General features: G+C 39.0%; 1 protein-coding gene across 1 annotated transcript in view; it reads right to left on the reverse strand.

Moving 5' to 3' along the window:
- ppm1e (protein phosphatase, Mg2+/Mn2+ dependent 1E) overlaps positions 1-21,529 on the reverse strand; it is a 124,519-nt gene extending 102,990 nt beyond the window's left edge. The window contains exon 1 of the mRNA XM_002934346.5: positions 21,178-21,529. Coding sequence (XP_002934392.2) covers positions 21,178-21,359 — 182 coding nt within the window. The 5' untranslated portion in view covers positions 21,360-21,529. The remainder of the gene's footprint in view (positions 1-21,177) is intronic.
- Positions 21,530-23,987: the final 2,458 nt, after the last annotated feature.

The raw sequence follows: 23,987 nt of genomic DNA on the forward strand, positions 1-23,987 counted from the left end.
TTTTAGCGGAATAGTAGTTACATTTTTCTTATGTTTATTTGACATTCATATCCAATAATGCACATACATGTGGGGGTTAAACCCCAAGCATTTTTAATCAGTTCCATCAGTATTGTCACTTTATATTAACATTAAATCAAATGTATCAATATTAAAAAGTGTCAGACCTCATTTGTGGTAATAAAATCCGTAAGATACTTGTAAATAAAGTAAACAAGGAAGCACTTGTATAGCTTAACTAAATTAAATAACTTAATTATCTAAATTAACTAGTGGAGACATAGGGGTTGGTTCACTAAAGGTTGGTAAGCGTTATCGTATGTTTTTTTTGCGTTAAAATTGATACAATAAATAACGACCGATTCGTCAAAGTAATTTCACATGCGTTAAATCGAGCGCTACTGCAATGCGTAAATTTTAACGCATGCGTTAAACGCGCAAAATATCGCATTAGTCTGTGCGAAGATTAACACCTACTTGGGGCAGGCAGTACTTAAAGAAAATTGTGGTTAGTGAGCTTTAAGCAACACAACATGGACTAGTGCAGTGGGATTTTTTTCAAGTATGTGTTGGCCCTAGAGTCATGCATTCTCAAGTTTTCAGGGAAATGGTCATTTTCACAAAAGTGGTTTTACGAACATAATGGTTACGTGCGTTAAATCATGCACTAATATAGCAAGCGCGAAATATATCGCGCGCAGTGGGAAATAACACACGTGCGGAAAATAAAGAAAACCGTTCATCACGACTTAAATAACGCAAACAACATCGCGTCTTAATTTTGACGCCTGTCCTTTTAGTGAATCGTGCGTTAAGTCGCAAAAAATAAGAAGCTATAAAATTTTTAATGCATGCTATAAATAACACTCATTTTAACGCACTTTAGTGAATCAACCCCATATCGTCTTATAAGACCCTAGTCATCATTGTATCACCATATCTATTCCTTATCCAGGGTTCCCATACTATTTGGAACGTTTTAAGTCTGTCTATAGTGACACTTGTTAATTTCTCGTTGATAAAGATCCAGTCAATCTTATTTTTGAGCATTATGAAATTTATCATTGGGGATTTCCAAGACTTTGCCATTGTTTGACGCTAAAAATATATGATTTAAGAGTTTTTGTTTGTTTTTAAGGACCTTAGTGGAAGCTAGTCCCATGAGGGCTTCATATGGGTTCTGTTAGGGTAGAACCTAGGTCCTTATTCCATTGTTTAATGTATGGAATATCTTTAAGGTTCTTGGGTGAAATCATGTTACGATAAAGGAAGGATATCACTATAGGTGGGATTGAGTTGCTGGAGCACCATCTCTCAAAAAAAGTGTAGTCTGCTCTGGATTTCTCTGTTTCCAACAGTTTTTAACCCAATGGAGTATTTGAAGCACTCTATAATGTTCTGTCTTTGGGATGTTTTAGTTTTCAGATAGGTAATCTAATGGATAGGGGCCTCTAACTGATACTAGGGGGCACATTTACTAATCCACGAATCCGAATCCCGAATGGAAAAAAATCGGATTGGAAACGAAAATTTTGCGACTTTTTTGTCGCTGTCGCGTTTTTCCGTATTTTGCACGAATATTTCATCACCGTCGCGATTTTTTCGTATTAAGCAATTGTAAACGGCGGAAAAACCAATCCGATTTTTTCGCGATGGCGACGAAAAAGTCACGGGAAATATACGATAAAGTCATAACAGCGACGAAAAAGTCGCGGGACATACGAAAAAGTCGCGATGGCGACAAAAAAGTTGCAAAAATTCAGATCATTACGAAAAAACATGTTCAGACGTTTTCGGTCCGTTCGTGCATTAGTAAATCTGCCCCTAGGTTTGATGCCCTAATAAATTTATTATAAGTCCACCATTTAAACACCTTAGCTTGTAGCCCTGGTAGGAATGAAGGGTTACCAATAACAGGAGCTACAGGTGGCAAATCTTCAATTTTAATGTTAATTTGTATCACTTCTAGTAAGGCTCTCTATTAGTCTAGTCCTCATATTCTATTTTTTAGGTCAAACCACTGCCAGCCACTGTCCGAATGGACACCACAACAGGGCTGAGGAGGATGTTTGAATGGCAAAATACCAAGAAAGTTAGTTGCCAGACAATTGAGCCATCTACCACATCACACCCATCAAATAAGCCTTGTAAAAACAACCCAGCATTTTCCCTATCACATTGATGGCACAAAGATAGATATTATTTCAGACTTTTAAAAAAAGGGTACCCCAGTCCTTCAGCTCTTTAAAAATATTTTACACACAAAGGGCTGTGTGCTTTTCTTTCCTATCCTTAATTCATTAACATGTGTTCTTCTTCTCCTTTAGCAGTGCAAGTCCCCAGCCAAACAATACCCCAAACTCTAGGCAAGATATTCCTCTCTTCTCTTTCCATTCTATTCCCCAGCATGCATAAATGGCATCCCCCATACCCTCAGCCTTAAAGACCACTAAAATCATTAAAAGAAAAGAAAAGCTAGTGGCATAAATACTGAGGGTATGGGGGATGCGACTGCACCGGCGGTTTGCGTGCATGCGAATAGTGCGAACACATTAAAAAATAGCATAGTATACAGTATGTAATAACCTTAGTCCAATTAATTTAACAAAAAAAAAAAAATTGTCAAGAAAGTCCAATAAGTATTTAAATGATTAAAGAAAGCCATTTAGTGTATGTAATTCACTGCACAGGCCCTAAATACATAATAGTAAACAAATAGGCAAAGTAGCTGTGTCATATACAAAAACATTTATTGGTTATAAAAAAGCAAGTAAATAAAAAATGTGCATACCATACCACATAACAGACATGTATATGGCAACTTCCACAAATCGCTGCGCCATATATGCCATCCCACCGACGATTTACATTCTCGCCGGTGGGATACCATTTCGGGGAGATTAGTTGCCCGTGGCAAGGGAGATTTGTTGCGCGGCCACTAATCTTCCCGTCTGTCACAGCCCTTAAACATAGACACTGATGCCAAATTTAAAGTGCCAATGTGGATATTTTCCAAAACTGTGTATATCACACATAATTTAAATGAGCTGTGATTATGTAATAAAAGGCACTAAGTTTGCCCAGGTGCAGCAATAAGATGTTTGATTTTTTAGGTGATCAGTAAAATACTACCTGCTGATTAGTTTCTATGGGTTTCTGCTCCTGGGCAAACTTAGTGCCTTTTATTATATAACCCCCTAAAAGTAATTAAGGATATCCTTATATGATTGATTTGATTACCCAATAAATATTTGTGTATGAGACACTGTTAATTTGTTCAAGCATAAGAAAGTTTAAATCTTAAAGTATTTGCAGGAAGCTGTTCAGGCTTTCCCAAGTCCAAGAGCAAATCAATAACCACATGAGATTTAAGGATAACCAACTGAACTCAAGCACTTTATTTTCTGTAGAGAATATAAAATCCTTCTATAAAGCGAGACATTGCCAGAGATGAAAATGAGCTTGAGATAAAATCTTATTGTCACCCTATTTCAACTTCCACTAAGAACATTTCTTACCTGACACTTTGGAAATTATTTGAAGAAGGTAAGAAAAAAAGTCATTTATGTGTGCCCAAATATGGTTACAAAGCAAAACAAAAAATGATATAGAGTATGTGTATTACAGCACTATACGGCATGAGCCAGATGCTACCTTAAGTCAACTGTATAGGCTCCAGCACAAGAAACATACCTTTGTATTTTGTAAAATACAAAATTTTGTAAAAATAAAACAAAATGTTTTGGCCCCATTTAAGCAAGTGACAGATAAGATAGCCAAAATACTCACTAGGAAAATGTTGTCCTTCAAAATTACACTGTTGACACCACTGAAATGAATGGATATCAAACTGGCTAGTGACAACTATTCCACAGCACTGGGTGGTGTGGTTCTCATACATGGCCTTCTCAAGATATTGAGGTCATCTTATTTGCCATTTGTGAACTATAGCACCATCAAATATTAATCAAAATTATATCACAGGCTGACAAGGCTATTTTTCTGCTCATTAACTTCACTTATTTATCTCAAGGCCATTTTAAAAATAATTTTCAAACTGGGAACACATGGATAGAGACATGCACGGGTTGGGTTGACCAGCCCTGCACTAGACCCACTAATCCCCACCTGAAAACACTGTTCCACATTTATCCCACAATGACACACTACCCAAAATGACCCAGATATCTGGCTCACCCCCAAGGTGTACCACATAAATTAGAATGTGCAAATCACTATAATCCTAAAGTGATGCCCTTCTAAGGATGACTTGGTCAGGCAGCAGAGCTTTCTTTTCCCCTTAAGATTAAATAGGGGGTTGCAGTTAACTCAACTCCCCATGTTGAGTGCCTGAGGAATCCCACACTATTGGGGAACCACGGCTTCTCCATCCAAAACATAACCAATTTATAGGAATACACAATCCCCAACACTGGGCAGAACTCTAACACAATAGGGCACATGTCTGTCTGCAGGTGGGGTGAGCAAAATGCAATTTCTCGCACAAATGCAATGTTGTTCCCACAATGCAGCATTTCTCCATTTCTTATAGGTGAAAGAACCACAGTTAAATCTCTGGCATAGATAATAGGGTTCCATGTTACTAAAGCAATATTATTGGCCCACAAATTCGTTTTGAGAAACCTGAGGCAGAAATGAGGGCTTGATTACTAAGGGAAGCTGCACTTCATATGGCATAAACTTTGCATACATTTGGTGGCATATCTACTGCACTAAATAAGGCCTTTAGCAGGCATAATCCAGAACTGGATACATATTATGCCCACTTGGTCTCCTTCTTACCCTTAAGATCATCATGTAAGGGGCATGCATGTGGATGCCCACAGGCCTGCCCATGTGTTTCAACTTTCATGGCAAATGATTCCTTGCTATTTGCAAATTTTTGTGCCCCGTACCGGATGATTTGGTTAAACCGTAATGTTCAATTTAACCATATTTAAACCGTTAATGTCATGTGACTGAAAGGAATAAATTTTTGCTTTTTAAACTTTTTCTCAAATGTATTTTTTAAATTAAAGCCTGGATTAAGAAAGTGTGTGGCTACATCTTTTGCATGGAATTAGGAATTGGGCTGAAGCCAAAAAATGCTCCAGGATGCTGACATTTCAAAGAGCATAGTGGTTAATGTAAGAAGCAACTAGAAAAGTAAGTTTGAGAACAAACTTCATGTTGGGTTGAAAAACATGAAGTCACTGAATGGGCTCTGCCCACTTTTTCTAACCTTGGACCACAGTTATATAGTAAAAACCACTGTGCAAAGTTTGGGGAATATGTTGGCGCTTTATAAATGCCAGTTTGGGGACCCTGGTTTTAATAGTGTCTGAATGGCAGCAACTTAAATTTCCCCACTGAAAGCCAATGAGTGACATCTGATTGGCGGTTGGTGGCTCCACCCCCTTTTTCTAACCTGGAACTGCAGTCACCCAGTGACTAACCCTGCAAAGTTTCGTGACCCTAGGATTAATAGTTAAAGAATGGCAGCAGTTAAAATTTAAACCAATAAAAGTCAATAAGTAAATTGTGATTGGTGGTTGTGACCCAGCCCCCCTTTTTTTTAACCTTGAGTCGAAGTCACCCAGTGACAAACAGTGGGCACCCTGGCATAAATAGTGTGAGAATGACAGCACTTTAAATGTAAACCAATAAAATTCAATGGATGAAATCTGATTGGCTGTTAGTGGCCCAACCCACTTTTCCTACTTTTGAATTGCAGTCCCCCAGTGACCAACTTTGCAAATTTTGGGGACTCAGGCATAAAAATTGTGAGACTGACAGCATTTTACACTTCACCATTGAAAGTAAATAGGTGAAATGTTATTGGCTGTTTGTTGGCTCCGCCCACTTTTTTTCTAACTTGGAACGGCAAATACCCAGTGACTAACTCTGGAAACTTTAACAACCCCGGAATTAATATTTAAATAATGGCATCAGTTTAAATATAAACCAATTAAATCTAATGGGAGGAAATAGATTTGCTGTTGGTGGCTCCTCCCACATGTTCTTACCCTGAATATGTAGTCATCCAGTCACTGACTGTGCAAAGTTTGGGAACCCTGACATAAACAGTGTGAAAAAAGCAGAATTTTAAATTTAAAAAAAAAATCTATAGGTTAAGTCTGATTGGCTGTTGGTGGCTCCACCCACTTTTTAAAACCTAAAAATGCTGTCCCCTAGTGACCCTGGTGTTAATACTGTGAGAATGGCAGCAGATTGAATTTCCCCATTGAAAATCAATAGTTAAAATCTGATTGGCTGTTGGTGGCCCCACCCACTTTTTCTAACTCTAAACCGCAGTTACCTGGTGACTAGCTCTGCAAAGTTTGGGGACCTTAGTATTAATATTTAAAGAATGGCAGCAGTTTAAATTTAAACATATGAAGTCTATAGGTGAAATCTGATTGGTTGTTGTTGGTCCCAACCACATTTTCTAAACTTGGAACATAGTCACCCAGTGACAAACTGTGCAAAGTTTGGGGACCCTCACATTAAACACGTGAGAATGGCAACAGTTAAAATTTCCCCACTGAAAACAATGAAAGAAATGTGATTGGCTTTTGGCGGCCCCGTCCACTTTTTCTAACCTTGAGTACGTAGTCACCCAGTGACTGACTGTGCAAAGTTTGGGAACCCTGGCATCTAACCAATAAAATTCAATAGGTGAAATCGGATTGGCTGTTGGTGACCCCGCCTACTTTTTCAAAACTAAAACTGCAGTCCCCTAGTGATCAACTGTGGAAAGTTTGGGGACCCTGGTGTTAATTCTGTGAGAATGGCAGCAGGTTGAATTTCCCCCATTGAAAGTCAATAGGTAAACTCTGATTGGCTGTTGGTGGCTCCGCCCACTTTTTCTTACCTTGAACCACAGTTACCTGGTGCCTAACTCTGCAAAGTTTGGGGACCCCGGTGTTATTACTGTGAGACTGGCAGCAGGTTGGATTTCCACCAAGTCAATAGGTAAAATCTGATTGGCTGTTCACAGTTCCACCCACTTTTGGGCATCCAACAATCATCATATTTTCATTCAGGCTTGAATGCGTAGTCACCTAGTGTCTGACTATGCAAAGTTTGGGAATTCTGGGCATCAAACCAATAAAAATCAATAGTTGAAATTTGATTGGCTGTTGGTGGCTCCGCCCACTTTTCAAAACTAAAACTGCACTCCCCTAGTGACCAAGTGTAAAAAGTTTGGGGACCCTGGTGTTATTACTGTGAGAATGGCAGCAGGTTGAATTTCCTTCAAATCAATAGGTAAAATCTGATTGGCTGTTCACAGCTCCGCCCACTTTGAGGCATCTAGCAATCATCATATTTTCATTCAGGCTGTGCCCATGATGGTGTGATTCAAGTTTGGGGAGTGTCGCCTCAAAGCTGTAAGAGGCAGCAGTTTCAATTTCCCCATTAAAGTCAACAGGTGAAATTTGATTGGCTGTTGTTGGCCCCTCTCACTTTGGGGTCATCCAACATATGTCGCTGTTTCGGGGTGACCCCATGATTATGTTATTCAAGTTTGGGGGCTGTAGCTTCAAAGCTGTAAGTGTGGCAGCAGTTTGAAAATCTTCCCTGTCAAAGTCAATGGGAAAATTGGGGGGTTCAGAAGGGCGCCACAAAAAGACGGGGGGCGGGATCACTTAGAAAAGCACAAGCAACCTGCTCCGCTATAGGGCGAAGAAGTGTGGAGAGTTTGGGTGTTGTACCCCTAAAACTGTAGGAGGAGTAGCGTTTAGAAAATGGGGGGCGCTAAGAATAAGAAGAAGCGGAAGAAGAAGAAGCAGCGGAAGAATAATCTGAAGTCGAAGAACAGTATGTTGGGGTTTTCAACCCAACATAATAAGGGAGAAGCAGCATTAACTAAATAGAAAACCCAGTGGGTGAAAAATCACCTTACATCTGTGAATTTCTTTGCCGAACAACAACACAGCGCACAATATCTTTAAGAAGTATCAGTTGATAACTTCACATTGAGGCCAGATTAGGTGGTTTTCCCTTTATTCAGGCATCATAAGGATATTGTCTAAGAAGACAGAGTCTATTAGGTCAATTTGCAATGAAAGTGCTTTACCTCACATTGATAAGAATGGTGTACATTCATTGCACTATAAAATATATTTTATATAAACACATGCACAATTTAGAACGTAACATAGAAGGCTGTTTTTTCCATGATGAATTCCTAGCTGAGAACTCAACAAAATGGTTCTTTTTTGTAGTTGCCACAAGAGCTGCCATTGAAATGAACTGCTGTTGATGGCAGACCATTTATTCACATCTGCAATCTCTCTCTCTTCCACTGTTTCCAAAGGTGTTCCTTTTTATGTTAGGAATAACAACTGACTAAGAATTGATGTCCTGTGCTGAAAAATAGTGTGTCACAGGCACAGACTGTTAAAGAGGTGACTTTTCAAAGGAGTACAAGTGCACTTCCAGTCAAAACTCCAGGGGTGCAAGAAAACATTTTTAAACGATAACAGGCAGTCATTTTTCAAGATATGCATTATGCCCTATAGGAAGTATAATACTTGAGAATTGTGATTCCTCTTCTTAACAAAAGAAATGTTTTCTTTGTTAGCATGGATTCCCTCCTTACTTATACCTACAGATCTTCTCCATGCTGTTTTCATACTGACAGGTATCCCTTTGCCCCTGTGCATCCAACAAAGCTGTCTTCTCACCCAAACTTACTATTTACAAATACTATTTATCCATTCATTTCTGGATTAAAGGCCTTTAGCTCTTTCAGATTCCAGGAGTTATAGTTCATAAGTAAAATGTTTGACATCTGTCCTTTATGAGTGGCTCCACTCTAAACCAATATGTGCTTTTGCGGACACCCCACAAAAGCACAAAAAAAATTTTGGAATCTTGTTATTCAAACACTCTAACGTTCTGCCTTGGCAGTAAAATGATTTAGTGTAGGAGCGGGCACCTGTGCACCAGCTGGTACATTAATTAGACCTTAAAGGGAGCTTTAGCGGCACAAACTGTGCTTCTGAAATATATGGAAAATAGGAAAATGCTTCATTGGCTTGGTCCTCAAAGGCACTCAGAGTAATAATGAGGCTTCCAGCAGAACAACTCTATGGTAAATGGCAGCAAATATTGTTTTACTTGTCACTGGCATATTAAGCTTATAGTATTAACAATGGCCTTCTGAGATGCCAGCGCAGGAAGCTAAAGCACTTTCTATAATATTCCTATTAACTGCCTAACAGCTTCTGGTTTTAATGAGTGGACAGATAACATTCTGAAATACTTTTTCACAATTTTGTTGAGTTTCTTGAAATAAGATTTCAGAATCAAAGAGAAGCAATACAAGATACAGCCAGTTTAAAGGAGAACTAAACACCCCTCTGGAGCATGAACAGGTGAAGCAACAGGCAGATCTGTTTACATTATATTACTCCTGATCAGCAACAGCATCAAGGGAGCCAGAAGCAGGATGTGCTACTCTGCAATTCCCTAGCTTTGGCTCTACTGCTTTTTACCTCTGTTTTTAAGGCAGGCGGAAAGAAGTGTATCCACTCTCTTCTGCAGCTCCATGTAACAGCTTCTGCAGGTACAAGGAGAGGAGCAAAGATCGGCCGAAAAATGCGCAAGCAGGCATTTTTGGGCTGATCTCCAGTCCACACACCTGTACTTGTTAGCAGAAATACACTTCTTTCCACCTGCCTAAAAACACAGGCTGAGAGCAGAGGAGTCAATGTTCTATGCACCCTTGCCCTTAGGCACAGGCAAGGATGTGGTTGAAAAGGTGGATGTGTCACCTCTGTGGGGGTGCTGTTAGGTCTGGTAACCCATAACAACCAATTAAGTGTTGCTTCCTAACAGATGATCAGTACATATTACACACTTATTGGTGGTTTAATGGGAGGCACTTGGCACCATTTCAATTATACCTTTAGACAGTACTATTCTACGGAACTTTGCATAAGAACTTGCTTTTTCAAGATTTCCTTTTTTATTTGAATCCTCTAAAGTCTGAGGTTCAAAATGTAACTTGGTTGTCTGAGTTACTGCTCCTAGATGCAAGAAAAGAGCGTAAAAAAACATATATATTAGCCTCAAAATACAACCCTGACTTTCTGCTGAGTACCAGAAGTCTAGTTGCTCCCACAGAGAAAAATGAGTTCAGGTGCTCAGTGAAGAGATAGGACTGTATTTTTGAGCTGATCTAATTCAAACTATAACTAAAATAAATTAAATTGTCTGTGCACTTCTCGTTGTAACATAACACATATAAGTTGCAAGTCACTGATATATTTCACCAGCTATAATTACTGCAAAAGCTTTCAAATTACCATAAGCAATTTATTTGCCAGTACAGGTATGGGACCGGTTATCCAGAATGCTTGGGACTTGGGGTCTTCCAGGCCCGGATTTGTGGCAACGCCACAAAGGCCCGGGCCTAGGGGCGGCATGCCGCCCCGCCGCACACAAATTTTAAAATTTTGCTCCCATATGGAGCAATGGGGACCTTTCCGTAATTCTGAACTTTCTGGATAATGGGTTTCCAGATAATGGATCCCACACCTCTATTACATATTTAAAAAATGAACGTACTGTATTTATGCATTTATATGTTTTTATAAGTTATGTTTTGTTTGGTTTTAGTCTACAGTAAATGGTTTTCAGCCAAGCAAAATCTGCTGCATAGTATCTGTGTCACATCCAGGCCAAAGTATTCATTATAGTGGGGCTGTCCTGTGCATTGACAGCTAAGAAAGAACAAAAACTAGGGCCCAGAGAGTTGCTTATGCCCCCTAACTAATGTATTTAATCTACATACCATAATTAAAGAGCACAGATTTCCCAAATGTGGACTTCTGGTTGAGCTACAATTCTCTTCATAACCTTACCCAGCAAGCAGCAGTCTCATGGGTGTTACAGATTATCAATACACTATGAAAATAGCTGAATCTAATCATTATAGTCCCTGTGAATACAATTACCAATACATTCCTACTGTACACACATCCCACCCAAATCAGCTTTTTTTGAATCCCTTATTTTCAGCCTATTCCTACCTACGCAATTCTAATGTGTACATATTAGTGCTGCTTGATGGAAATGCTGTCTTCAAGACACCCCGGATTATCCTGTGTGACTCATTTTTTTGCCAAAAGAAAATCCCTCCAGTGGAAATGAGAATACTCCTCAAGCTTCTTAGAAATTCTGTACAGACATTTCATGTGGGTGAAGTTTTCTACAATTTGCATTAGATATCTCCCAGCCACAGTTCAGCAGGACTATTTAATTTGTCATCCTGTCATGATTAGATGTTTCTTACTGCTCTAAGACATTTCATAGTGTTTCTTGTGTGAATCTGGCATGCTGTATGATGATGAGGATTAATTTAAGACTTAAAAAAAAGTGTCAGACATTTATAGGAATGCAAAATATGCAGATTCAAATATTTTATAATGCAAAAATATTGTATGTTCCTTGCCTCTGCATTCTTTGCCTCACCTAATTAAGGGCATATCCTTACAATGATCTAATCAATTTGAATATACAGGAATTTTAGACTTAATTCTACTAGATACTGTATATCATGACCTGGATGAATGAGAATCTTCATAGACAATATACAGGAATGTTTCCTATAGGCTTCTTACACACTGGGGTGCACTGCAAGGAATTGCATAAAGAAATGCAAACTGTTTTTTTAATGAAGTTGTACTATACAACAGAAACGCAGATGGAACACATCACAAAATGTTGCACCTGCGCTCTGCACTTCCGGTATACATTTCTTCATTGGTTCCTTGCAGTGGAACGTAAGAAGGATTCCCTGCAGGAAAAAAGCCCATGTGTAAGAGGCCTAAATCAAGAACCGTCTTTAGCAGTGTGCAAGAAGGTTTGACTTCCCATGGGCTCACACATTGCTGTAATCTGTACGTCGGCACTTGAACCCACAGTCCTCCAGCTGTTTTATAGAAATAATGGTGCTCTACCAGTCTATCTGTTGGACCTACAACAACTACAATAAGGGCAACAGCGCTCAAATAAACTTAATCATCTCTCATGGCCAAAGCTCAGTGTTTGCCTTGAGTAACATTTGAAAGATCTTTGTTCTTGAAAGAACTTTGGAGATCTGGTTTATGGCATATCTTGAAATAATTAGCCAAATGTTGCCAAAACCTACTAAGTAACAGACACCTCTATCCATCACTTTAGCCATTCACAAGAAGAATTTAATTTATACTGGGAAATTGCATTTCACTTTATATGCAAGAGGTATGGTCATGCATTGGAAGGGCTGAACATGAAGTTTAATTCACTGAAAGTGAACTAAAAACATATCCATTTGAGGTAACCACTTATATTTTGTACTAACATAGAAAGTAATATTTGAGTGGATTCCCCTTGGGGAGAAGTGACATCTTCTGAGGTACTTCTATTTTTTAGATACTAGAACATAATCTCAGCTATTTTTATGCAACAAATAGTATCTGTATAGGCAGCACCCTTCAGCAGGCAATTATTTAGCAAGAATTATAATTATCTTACAATGCTTATAAAAGAATATTGTTTAAAACTGTCTCAGAATACAATTCCAGGCAGTGGCACATGAGACGTTTTGTAGGCTGCATTAAATTTGCGCTACTGCAGGCAACAAAGAGTCCCTAGTTTCCTGTCCACTAGTGGTAATGTGAATTGTTGGTGGGAAAACATATGCGTCACTTATTCTTTCCAGAGTAGCCTGAAGTTGCCTTAGGAGGAAACTTTTGGCTCCTTGGTGACGCAGTAATGTAAATCACTGGTAAAAGGAAACTGGGGACAATGTGCCGCTTGCAGTAGTGCAGATTTACCAGAGGTGTCAAAACAAATCATTGCCCTAAGAAAGTCTCTGTCATTAATATTGCGACATGATACTGCCAGATACTATGGCACTATGAAGTGTTTTAAAAAAACAATGCTGCATTCAATTTGAGGGATAGAGCTATTCTTATGTGACAATCTTTAGGGAGTGTGGAGGGGGTTGTTGAGACTCAGGAAACTCTCTAAAATACTACATTAGGTGTTCAGCTGAGACATCTAGTGCCAGTGCAATCATTACATGAATTACATGATTTTCACACCAATCAAGTGTTTTCACTTGTACCTTGTGTATAGGAGTGTTGTCATCGTATAGCATTCACGTCTCAGCAGGATAAAATTGCATCACAATAATATTTAGACACTGTGGGCCCGATTCACTAAAGTCCGAAATAAGGAGTGCTATTTATAGCATGCGTTAAAAATCTTATCACTTCTTATTTTTCGCTCGATTCACTAAAAGGACACTTGTCATAATTAAGAAGCGATGTTCTTGGCATTATTTATCTTACGATGACATATTTTAATGAAAAAAACCACGCGATAAGCGTTATAGGGGCCGATTCACTAACGCTTATCGCATAGTTTTTTTCATTAAAAAGCATGCGATAATTAAGTACCGATTCATCAAAGTCATTTCGCATGTGTTAATCCGCATATCGCATGCACAAAAAAAACGCATTGCGTTAATTAGCGAATAGAAATAGTACTAACGCATGATTCACAAACACATATGAAGAGTTAAACGTGCAAAATATCGTGTTAATCTGTGTGAATATTAACCCTACTTGGGGCAGGCGGTACTTAAAGAAAATTGCGGTTCGTGAGCTATTGGCAACACAACATGGAGTTTGCAGTCGTATTTTTTCAAGTATATGTTGGCCCTAGAGTGATGCATCCTCCAGTTTTCAGGGAAATGGTGGTTTTCAGAAAGTAATGGTTACGTGCGTAATATATTGCGCTCTGCGTAATATATCACGCGCTGCGTAATATCTTATGCGCTGTGTAATATATTGCTTGAAAATATGTCATCGTAAGATAAATAACGCCAAGAACATCGCTTCTTAATTATGACAAGTGTCCTTTTAGTGAATCGAGTGAAAAATAAGAAGTGATAAGATTTTTAACGCATGTATAAATAGCACTCCTTATTTCGGACTTTAGTGAATCGGGCCCACAGTGTCTAAATATTATTGTGATGCAATTTTATCCTGCTGAGACGTGAATGCTATACGATGACAACACTCCTATACACAAGGTACAAGTGAAAACACTTGATTGGTGTGAAAATCATGTAATTCATGTAATGATTGCACTGGCACTAGATGTCTCAGTTGAACACCTAATGTAGTATTTTAGAGAGTTTCCTGAGTCTCAACAACCCCCTCCACACTCCCTAAAGATTGTCACATAAGAATAGCTCTATCCCTCAAATTGAATGCAGCATTGTTTTGTTAAAACACTTCATAGTGCCATAGTATCTGGCAGTATCATGTCGCAATATTAATGACAGAGACTTGTATTTCCTATTATCTACTATGCAAATTAAGAGAATTAGGAAACCCTAATCACATGTCTGTGCATGGAATGACATGATAGACCCTTCAAAAATATGCACCATGGGAAAAATCCATTCCAGTCTAGATCAGCCTCATTTAGCATGCTCTCTGTCTCTCTATATTTAGTCATCTGCTTATTGAAAAATCTCTTATATACTGTTCAATATATCAATTTTTTCATCTCATCTTGTAATTCAAGATTTTTTAAAACTGATTTTTAATTTACGTAAAGAACATTATTATCCTTCAATAAAATGGAGCTGTACTAAGTACAGACTAATGTTGTTTTTTATCGAAGCCGAAATAAACACAGCTGGTTTTTTTTTAGATATTTGCTGGGTGATATTAAACATAATTTGATGGCATTTTGTCATATAAGGGCCATCCTCACCAAAAAGACAATTATACAAACTAGTTTTGGAATTTGAAAATTATGTGCAATACTATATACCAAAAGTAAAACAGATATTCATTTAAAGATTACAGTTATAAAAATTTTACAATTATAAAAACTATGCACCAAATCCACCAAAAGTAAAAATCTATGGCTAAGAGGTAATTTTGGCAGTTCTGACATATGTAGGACGTAGGAAAATATAATTAAGTATGCAAGAATTCAGGATATCTGTGAAGAATATACTATAGAACCCCAAAGTAGAATGAATCCTTATTCAAAACAGGTTGGAGTTTTTTGCTTGTTTTTAAAGATACCATTATCCACAATAAAAAGTGAATAGATGCCTTAGAACACTCCTTGCATGGAGATGACAGTTTTGTACACTGGCAAAGCAGGGTGTGGCCAAAAACTTTCTACATTTGCCTTCAGGTAAGGAATGCAAAAATTCAGTTGGTAAAAGAACAGTTGTTGACTTCTGTGCCCCAAACCTATTAAGAACTATACTGATGATATTTAACTTTAGATGTTTTACTTTTAGTATCACTATCTCCTATTTCTGGGCAGTCCAAAGGAACTGCCTTTAAAAGTGCACTGCTAATAAAATAAAGGAATACTTATAAAATGTAATCAAGGCTTCATGGCTAATAAACAATTAAATATATCCATGCAAAAACTGGGCACTATTTGTCCATAACCACTTGACCTTATAAGCCCAAAACCCCATCATTAATTTGTGTTGCTCAGAGAAATACTTATCCCTTATATATGTGTTCAATAAATTTATAGTTCACACATTCATACTCTCTAGAGCAGTGTTTTTCAACCTTTTTTGGGCAAAGGCACACTTGTTTCATGAAAAAAATCACGAGGCACACCACCATTAGAAAATGTTAAAAAATTTAACTCTGTGCCCAGCAGCAGTGCCCCCCTAGTACACTGGTGCCCAGCAGAAGTGCCCCCCTAGTACATTGGTGCCAAGAGCAGTGCCCCCCTAGTACATTGGTGCCCAGCAGCAGTGCCCCTCAGTACATTGGTGCCAAGAGCAGTGCCCCCCTAGTACATTGGTGCCCTGCCTACGGCACACCAGGCAACATCTCGCGGCACACTAGTGTGCCGCGGAACAGTGGTTGAAAAACGCTGCTCTAGAGTTCCTTCCAAAGATCTTAAAGAATACTGTATAAATAGATAGAGTGCATGGCTCAGTGTGACACTGTAATGATGTGCATTGCATGTTTCTATGCAGTCATGCAGATAATCTTTCCAACTCATAGTTGAAAGATGAATGCTTATAAAATATACCTAATACATAGTAGGATTCTATAATAAAGGTACAAGTTGGTAATGCACCAGTATATCTGCATAGACTTAAACACAGCTCTGCATTACAATATTTTAACAAGTGTCCCTATTTAGAGGGGAATTAGAGGAGTTTACTATAGTAGTCTCAAGCACGGTTGCAATTTTACCCCTTTTTTATAATTATGTAATAATTATACATGAAGTATATAGAAATATTAAAATATCACTATATTAATAGTATAGATTTAATAAATACAATATAATACCTAACCATGTGAGGTTTAATAAATGCCATTCTACATTAACACCCTAACCTTGTTTTCTGACCTTTTGCTCAGGCAGCCTTTAAAGCTTGCCAGATTCTCCAGTACCGTCTAATATAACTGGCTCCAACATTGCCTCTATGTTTGATATTGTATTATTATTATGAAGACATGAAACAGACAATCTGCACACAGACAAAGTGGGTGGGAGACTGGTGCAGCACCATCTGTTCTGCGACTTAATATAAAAGTAGGTATTAACGCCGTTCCATAAAGGAAAGATTTACCCTAGATGCTTCATTGCTCTAATGAAACAATATTCCTGCTCCTGCCAAAATACAATTCACTACAAACTATTTATTGAGTTACTGAACAAAGCACTTATCTTCTTCAAACCTGTTTGAAATATAGTACACTATTGACCGGATTTACTAGAAAAGGGGGTAAATTGCACCAATACAGTTACCTATACCTAAACAAAATATTTGCCTTGTTTTTCTAACCTGAAGCAGACTAATTAAAACTAATTGTATTGGTACTGCAATAGTGCAATTGAGCACATTGGTTAGTACATCAGCTCCATGACAGTTTAAATCAATTATTTAATGAGATTGCCTGTGATTAGTCAAAATTACAAGAGGCATCCTTTTTTAGTCACATGTATACATGAAATGAGATGGGAGTGAACAGCAACTTTGCTATGATCCAGCCAGATACATAAGGAATAGCACTCCGATTCATCTCCATGGAGTCACATTCAAAATACAAATGTATTGAATTTATCTACTTAGTTAGATAGCAAATAAATTGAAGCATATTCCCCTTTAAATTGGAAGTAATTTTATTTTATGGAAATCTTTTACAATAACACTATGCTTCTGACAGCCTTTTTTAAAATGAAGTTGCATGTGATAAATTTTATGTTGTACAGACAGTAGGATGCCAAATGCAAATGTGCACGAGACCTCATGATATAATGATGTATTTCTATTGAAAGGAATAATAAAAATGCTCTCTGCATAACTAATGTATATTTGGTTGCTCGGCTGTGTAGCTCACACCATGTATTTCATTTCACTAAGCAGGAGTAACACCTTCCATTAGCCCCACAGCATCTAGTAGCAAAAATAAAACTCCAGATCTTCAGCATGTTTCCTCAGGCAGCTTTTGCATAATAGCATGACCACACTTCTGCTTTATCAAGAGGAAATGCTTAGCAATTTTGCCTATTTATATGCAGGCAACAAGCATTTTAAACACACACACACACACACATATTAAACAATGAACAATATGTTTTATTTATGCCTGCCTTTCTGCCTGGCATATGCATTTCTTAAGAAATGATAAAGCCTATGCCCAGCTCTTTATTGCCCAGGCAATGCAAAGATGATAAATCTATCAAATGTGGCATGCATGGTTTTTCATGGCTGCCAGCATGGATCATAAAATGTACAAATTTTGTAAGGCAAGGCACATGGGTGAGGCAAATTTTCAAAATAAGGATTACAGAACACAAGAGCTCATTTCTCAACACTAGTCAGTTACCCATAGCAACCATTCAGCAATCCCCCTTTTTCAGTCTGCTGCAGGGATGACAATGAAAAAAAAATGTTATCCGTTTCCATGGGTTAATGCTAAGGGGCAAATTTGCCCAGTGTTGAGAAATATGCCCCCATGGTGTTTCCACTGTCACTGTTTGTAGTTGTGATCAAAATACCTGCTAACGGCCTTAAAGGGGTTGTAAACCCAGCCATGATGCTGTCCCACTGCACCCCCTAGGCTTGCTATAGAAGTTTCCAAAAACATAATTATAGATGCAAGAAAATTCACCATTGAGAATTTTACAGGTATAGGACCCGTTATCCAGAATGCTCGGGACCAAGGGTATTCCGGATAAGGGGTCTTTCCGTAATTTGGATCTCCATACTTTAAGTCTGCTAAAAAATCAATAAAACATTAATTAACCCCAATAGGAGTGTTTTGCATCCAATAAGGATTATTTATATCTTAGTTGGGATCAAGTACAATGTACTGTTTTATTATTACAGAGAAAAAGGAAATCTGTTTTAAAATTCTGAATTATTTTATTAAAATGGAGTCTATGGGAGACGGGCTTTCCGTAATTCGGAGCTTTCTGGATAATGGGTTTCCGGATAAGGGGTCCGATACCTGTACTAAAAAAACATCATTATAAATGCAAAAGAACTGACTAATGAGAATGCTGATTTTCATCACTGTCAGGCATCTTGCTCTCATCTTACATATAGAGATAATTATGTCATTTTTTAACTTGATTATATGACACTACATGGGAATAAGGACAGACTTCAGTGCTGGGAAATATTACTACCTTCATTATATGTTATATTATTCTGGAATTTGTACTCCAGTAAAGTTTGGTTGAGAAATGCAGTGCAGCAGGGTTGACATACCCTTTGCTTCCCACTAGCATTATGACCTGGCTTTACATTCATTTAAAATCACAAGTTGCATTGGGTAGGGGTACTTTGATAGCCTCTATAAGTGGATGTGATCAAAACATGCAACTTTTAAACCAGAGGAATCTCTCCTCTTCACCAGACTATCACGCTAGTCAATAGGTGCAAGTTCGTTGTAACAATCCATGTAATGGACAGTAAAGGCTGGTCCCACTACAATACCTTCACCAATGATAACCTAAAATGTATCCAAAGTTTTAAACTATATTTAAAATCTGTTCTCTTTTTCCATGGCAAAGACAACCAATAAGACCTCACAAAACCTTTCACAATGTAATCATCTATAAGCACAACAAATGTGAAACAAGCAGCACTTACAATTGTAGAATTTAGGACAGACTGCAAATACTGCAATTGTGCCTACCATATCATGGAACATCTGAGCATGGTGGGCACACATACAATAGATTTACTTTGTCAACAATGCATCTGTCTATCCTTTATAAAATATTTGCAGCTTGCATACTTTTAAATACAAAAGCGCTTCAGAACAGCCATGTTCACATTCTCTAAAGTTCTGCCTACTGCTGACTGGACAGACAATTAACCTGGTAGAAGAAACTAAACTTACATTTCAAAGTAAGCCATTTTATACATGATAAAAAACACAGGGATTGTAAATTAAGTTAATGTTAGTTAAGGACAAAAATTTCAATCAGGCAAAATGTAGGTTCAAGGTCAACTGCACAATAACTCATGTAAATCCACTATGTTAAATAAAGAAAAAGGTCTTCTTTCATTGTAAATCAAATGATATAACATTTATTTAAGGCAGTGTTCCATCTACAAGCATTTTACAAATAATGTACCATCATACAGTTACAAACCATAATTCATAAAAGCAGATCTAAAAAGCAATAAAATATAAAACAACTTCTACTGCTTTAAAATTCGATTTTTTTTTACCAACCCAATGCCCAAAATCCAACACTCACAGGCTGGGCACATCTGGTTTATTTTTAGGGTCAGCGAGCCCTTTCCGTGTCTGTACTCAAATGCAAAAATTCACTTAGCGGGATGCACAGTCAAAACCAAATCAAACAATATATTATATGCACACCCTTAAAACCTAATGCCTTTATTAAGCATATAATTTTATTATTAATAATATTTTGTAACTTGTAGTAACAGTAACTTGTTCCTTAATGGAATGTATGTAGTGCCACACATGTGAATTAGACCATGAAACCAACCCCCCAGGTATGCAAGTTTATACAGATGGACAGTAAAAAGCTCAACAATGTATTATTAAAAGTAAATAATGAATAAAGTGATAGCATGATAGCAGCTTGAGAGCAAGAGCACAATTCAAATATACATTTAAAAAAAAACAGATCACTTTAATTGTGCAGCAAATTCTATTACATAATATGTCTTTTTTTTTTTTTTACATTGTTCTGCTATAGAGGAAAGCTGGTTTGGCAGAACATTCAAGGAAACACGAATTTAGCTACATGATTATTACAGAGTGGATTTATGTTCAATGAGTGCTGTTTGAATATCACAAATCTGTACTGTTATTCATTTCATTTAGCAACTAAAAACCTGAAACTATACCTCTCTGACCTTCATCGTCTCCCAAACTACTCCTTGTCAGCTAGTATACCTGCCATTACCCTTCTCCCAAAACACTCTCCTGAGGTGCTGCCTAATTGGGCAGTCAGGTAAATACTAGGTCACATGCAGATCTCTCCCGGGGCTGTAACTAGCACTAAAAGACTGATGGAATCCTCAGTTTAAAAGGTATGTATTTCCTAAAAAATAACATTTTACCTAATAAAAGAAATTATTCTAAGCAGCTTTCCAATATAAACTCATTTTCAGCAGTTTTAAAGTTGGCAGCTGTGGAAAGCAGCACTAATCTGTTCCTTTCAATTCTCTACCCTAGTGGTTCTGACTTTGTTAACAATGTAGCAGGTGCTGATTAACAGAACTATGAGGAAACATGCAGGGTTGATTTCTGCTACATTGTTTCAGGTGACAGAACCAGCAGTGCAGAAGGGAAGTAGAAACGCACAGCGTTTATTTGCAATAATCTTCACAAATAACGGTATAGCCACTAGAAATGTAGAATTAAATCTTTTTGACGAGGCAAAATAGTCTACTTGAATATACTAGCAAAAAGTGCATCACTAAACTGCCCACCCTCAAGCCAACACTATCTTTGCTGCTCATAGTAAAAGTGCTTTATTACGTGTTCCTGTCTTTAAATTCTCCCCATGGAAGTCCAACAGAACCATGTGCTGCTTCCCTTCGAACCCACGCAAAAACCCACGCACTCGTCCCCCCTGCCGCCGGGTACCATACACGAATCACTTAACTATTTGCACAGATGCTGCAGGCACAGGTCCAGAGATTCTCCTTCCACCTCTTCAGGGGTGATGTGGTCAGTCAGTGGCCGGAGTGGGATAGGGTCCTCCTCCCCGAAGGTTCCTCTAAACTCCCCTAAGAAAAGCTCCAGGAACCTGCGGCAGTTTTTCTCCTCGCTGGATAAGCCGGACATCGCTTCTCATTCCTGGACACGAGGAACAAGAGGAAAGACTAGCGGCGGCGGTAGCAGCAGCACTCACTCCTGTAGCAGCGCTGTCAGTGGTTGTGGGTGCGGGCTGCACAGCTGCTGGAGAGCTCCTGGGGGCGGGCTCCGTGACAGGTTGGGGGTGTGGCCAGGGAAGGGGCGTGAACCTTGCGTCTAATGACAAGTACGGCCCACCTTACTCGTTGCCATAGAGACAGATACGTCTTTCTGCGCATGAAGCGAGGGACTAGTGTTTGTAGGGCTGAGCGTGTCATTGTAGCTGAAAAGCGAGGAAGAAAACCCTGACCTGTGCGCTTATTATTAGCTTCAGGTTCTGATTGGTTGCTGAGATGACGTTAGATAAAAAGCCGAGACGTTACGTTATAACAAAACAAAAAGTAGAGAAGTAGTGTGCTAGTTTTGCGGGAACTTCCAAATTTGTATTTTTCTTTACATAAACCTGTGCTGTGACCATTTTAGTCAACATATAAGGAACTTCTATACCGCCAAACCCGAGAAGAAAGCTGGGTTGGTTGGGCCATCATTTCTCTTGGGAAGCGGAAGATCAGTTTCATGTTTAGCAAAATGAGTGATAAAATCATTGAGATTTTATTTCAAATCTATTTGATTATTTGAAAAAAGGAGCAAAGTTTGCCATAAGTCTAGTCACCTATAGCAACCAATCAGCAGGTAGCAGTTACAACAAATTGGTTGCTATGGCAGACATGTCAACTTAACATCAGTTTCCCAGGGCACTGGAGCTTTTGAAAAGGTTCTCTGTATTTCAAACAGCAGATGTTTCAGAACAGTTGCCTGTCAGCTTTTTCAAAGTATACAACTTGAACTTGAGACGTGTCAACTCATACGTTGAGGATGCTGGGATGGAACTGGAGGACGCTGGGAGGAAGCTGGAAGATGTTGGGTGGATGCAGGGGGGAGCTGGTGGATGCTGGGGGAGCTGGAGGATGTTGGGTGGATGCTGGAGGATGTTGGGTGGATGCTGGGGGGAGCTGGAGGATGTTGGGTGGATGCTGGGGGGAGCTGGAGGATGTTGGGTGGATGCTGGAGGATGTTGGGTGGATGCTGGGGGGAGCTGGTGGATGCTGCAGTTTGGAGCGGCCCAAAGTATGGGGACACTGGGGGAGAACCAGCAATGTTTTAGTGGGTCCCTGCTCTGGCACCAATTCAAAACATAACACCTGGCTACCAATGTCTGTCATGAGTCATGATATACAGGTGCCACAGTGCGTAATGAAATCCTTAGAGCAACAATATGTCATAAAATGATTGGGGCCACAGTGTCTGTCTTCTGATGCACTTTGTGTGTATTATGCTTTTCAGGTGTAGTTTTATAAAATGGGCTTGTTTGGTAGGAGCCATTCTTAACTACCCCCTTACTCAGGCACCCATAGATACAGACCACCACCTCCTGTCAGTAATTTGCACCTGTATCCTACTTTCCTTGCTCTATTAAAATGGATAGAATCGTCACCCGAAAAAACACATTGGAACAAGGACCGTGATTAGGAATGAGACCAGGGCAGAACAAAGCAGGGCTGGGTGATTGCTGGGCATGGCTGGGGGAGCTGAGATGCAGCTGGATCACTTTGGATCAGCACCTCTTCTATGGGTTACTATGGGGCTGATTTACTAATCCGCGAACGCCGAAAAGCGCCAGAATGCGTTTTTTTCGTAATGATCGGTATTTTGCGATTTGTTCGTCGCTGTCGCGACTTTTTCGTAGCCGTTAGACTTGCGCAAATTGTCACAACTTTTTCGTAGCTGTCGCGAAAAAATCAGAAAGGTTTGCCCGCTGTTTACTAGCGCTCAATATGAAAAAGTCACGACAATTCACGCAAGCCGTAACGGCTATGAAAAAGTCACAACAATTCGCGCAAGTTGTAACGGCTACGAAAAAGTCACGACGGCGACGAAAAAAAACGCAAAAATACGAAAAAGTCGCAAAATGTTCATTTACAGTCCGATTTTTTCCCATTCAGAATTCGGATTCGTGGATTAGTAAATCAGCCCCTATGTGTCTTTTATCTTGATACACTCAAGGTGAGACCACTGCAGTACACAATGAGCAGTGAGAAAGGTCTGGTTTGATTACATTTAGGGGCTGATTTACTAATCAGACCTCTGTCGGCGCTCCCCCACCCACAGGTGTCCCTCCCCTGACGTATTTCCCTTACGCGCGATCAAGAGAGGACGTCGGCAGTAGCTGGGGTCCCTGTTGGAAGGGTGGTTAGAAGGTGCAGCGCGGGCACCTAGGGGGGTGCAGGCCCCTGGAGCGGCATCCCCGGTGGGCCCTTCACCTCCCAGTGTATGTACATAGAGACATCTGTTCACAACAAGGAACTGCTTACAGCAAAACTGGTGGCTCTGTCTTCAAGGCCACTGTAACAGTAACCAAGGCTAGCTTAAGAACAGAATCCATCCAAGTCAGAGGGGGACTGTGGGTGAATCTGCACACACAGAATTAATTCCTTATCACCAGGTTGGGAGATTAAAGTGCTGTGCCCTTATCAATTCAATGAGTGCAAGGGGAAGAGGGATTTACTAGCTTTACTTAGCACATTTTATACTATATTGACTGCTTTATGCCCTTATGCA

Source organism: Xenopus tropicalis, chromosome 2 (genome assembly GCF_000004195.4).
Source record: "Xenopus tropicalis strain Nigerian chromosome 2, UCB_Xtro_10.0, whole genome shotgun sequence".
In the NCBI taxonomy this organism is placed as follows: domain Eukaryota; kingdom Metazoa; phylum Chordata; class Amphibia; order Anura; family Pipidae; genus Xenopus; species Xenopus tropicalis.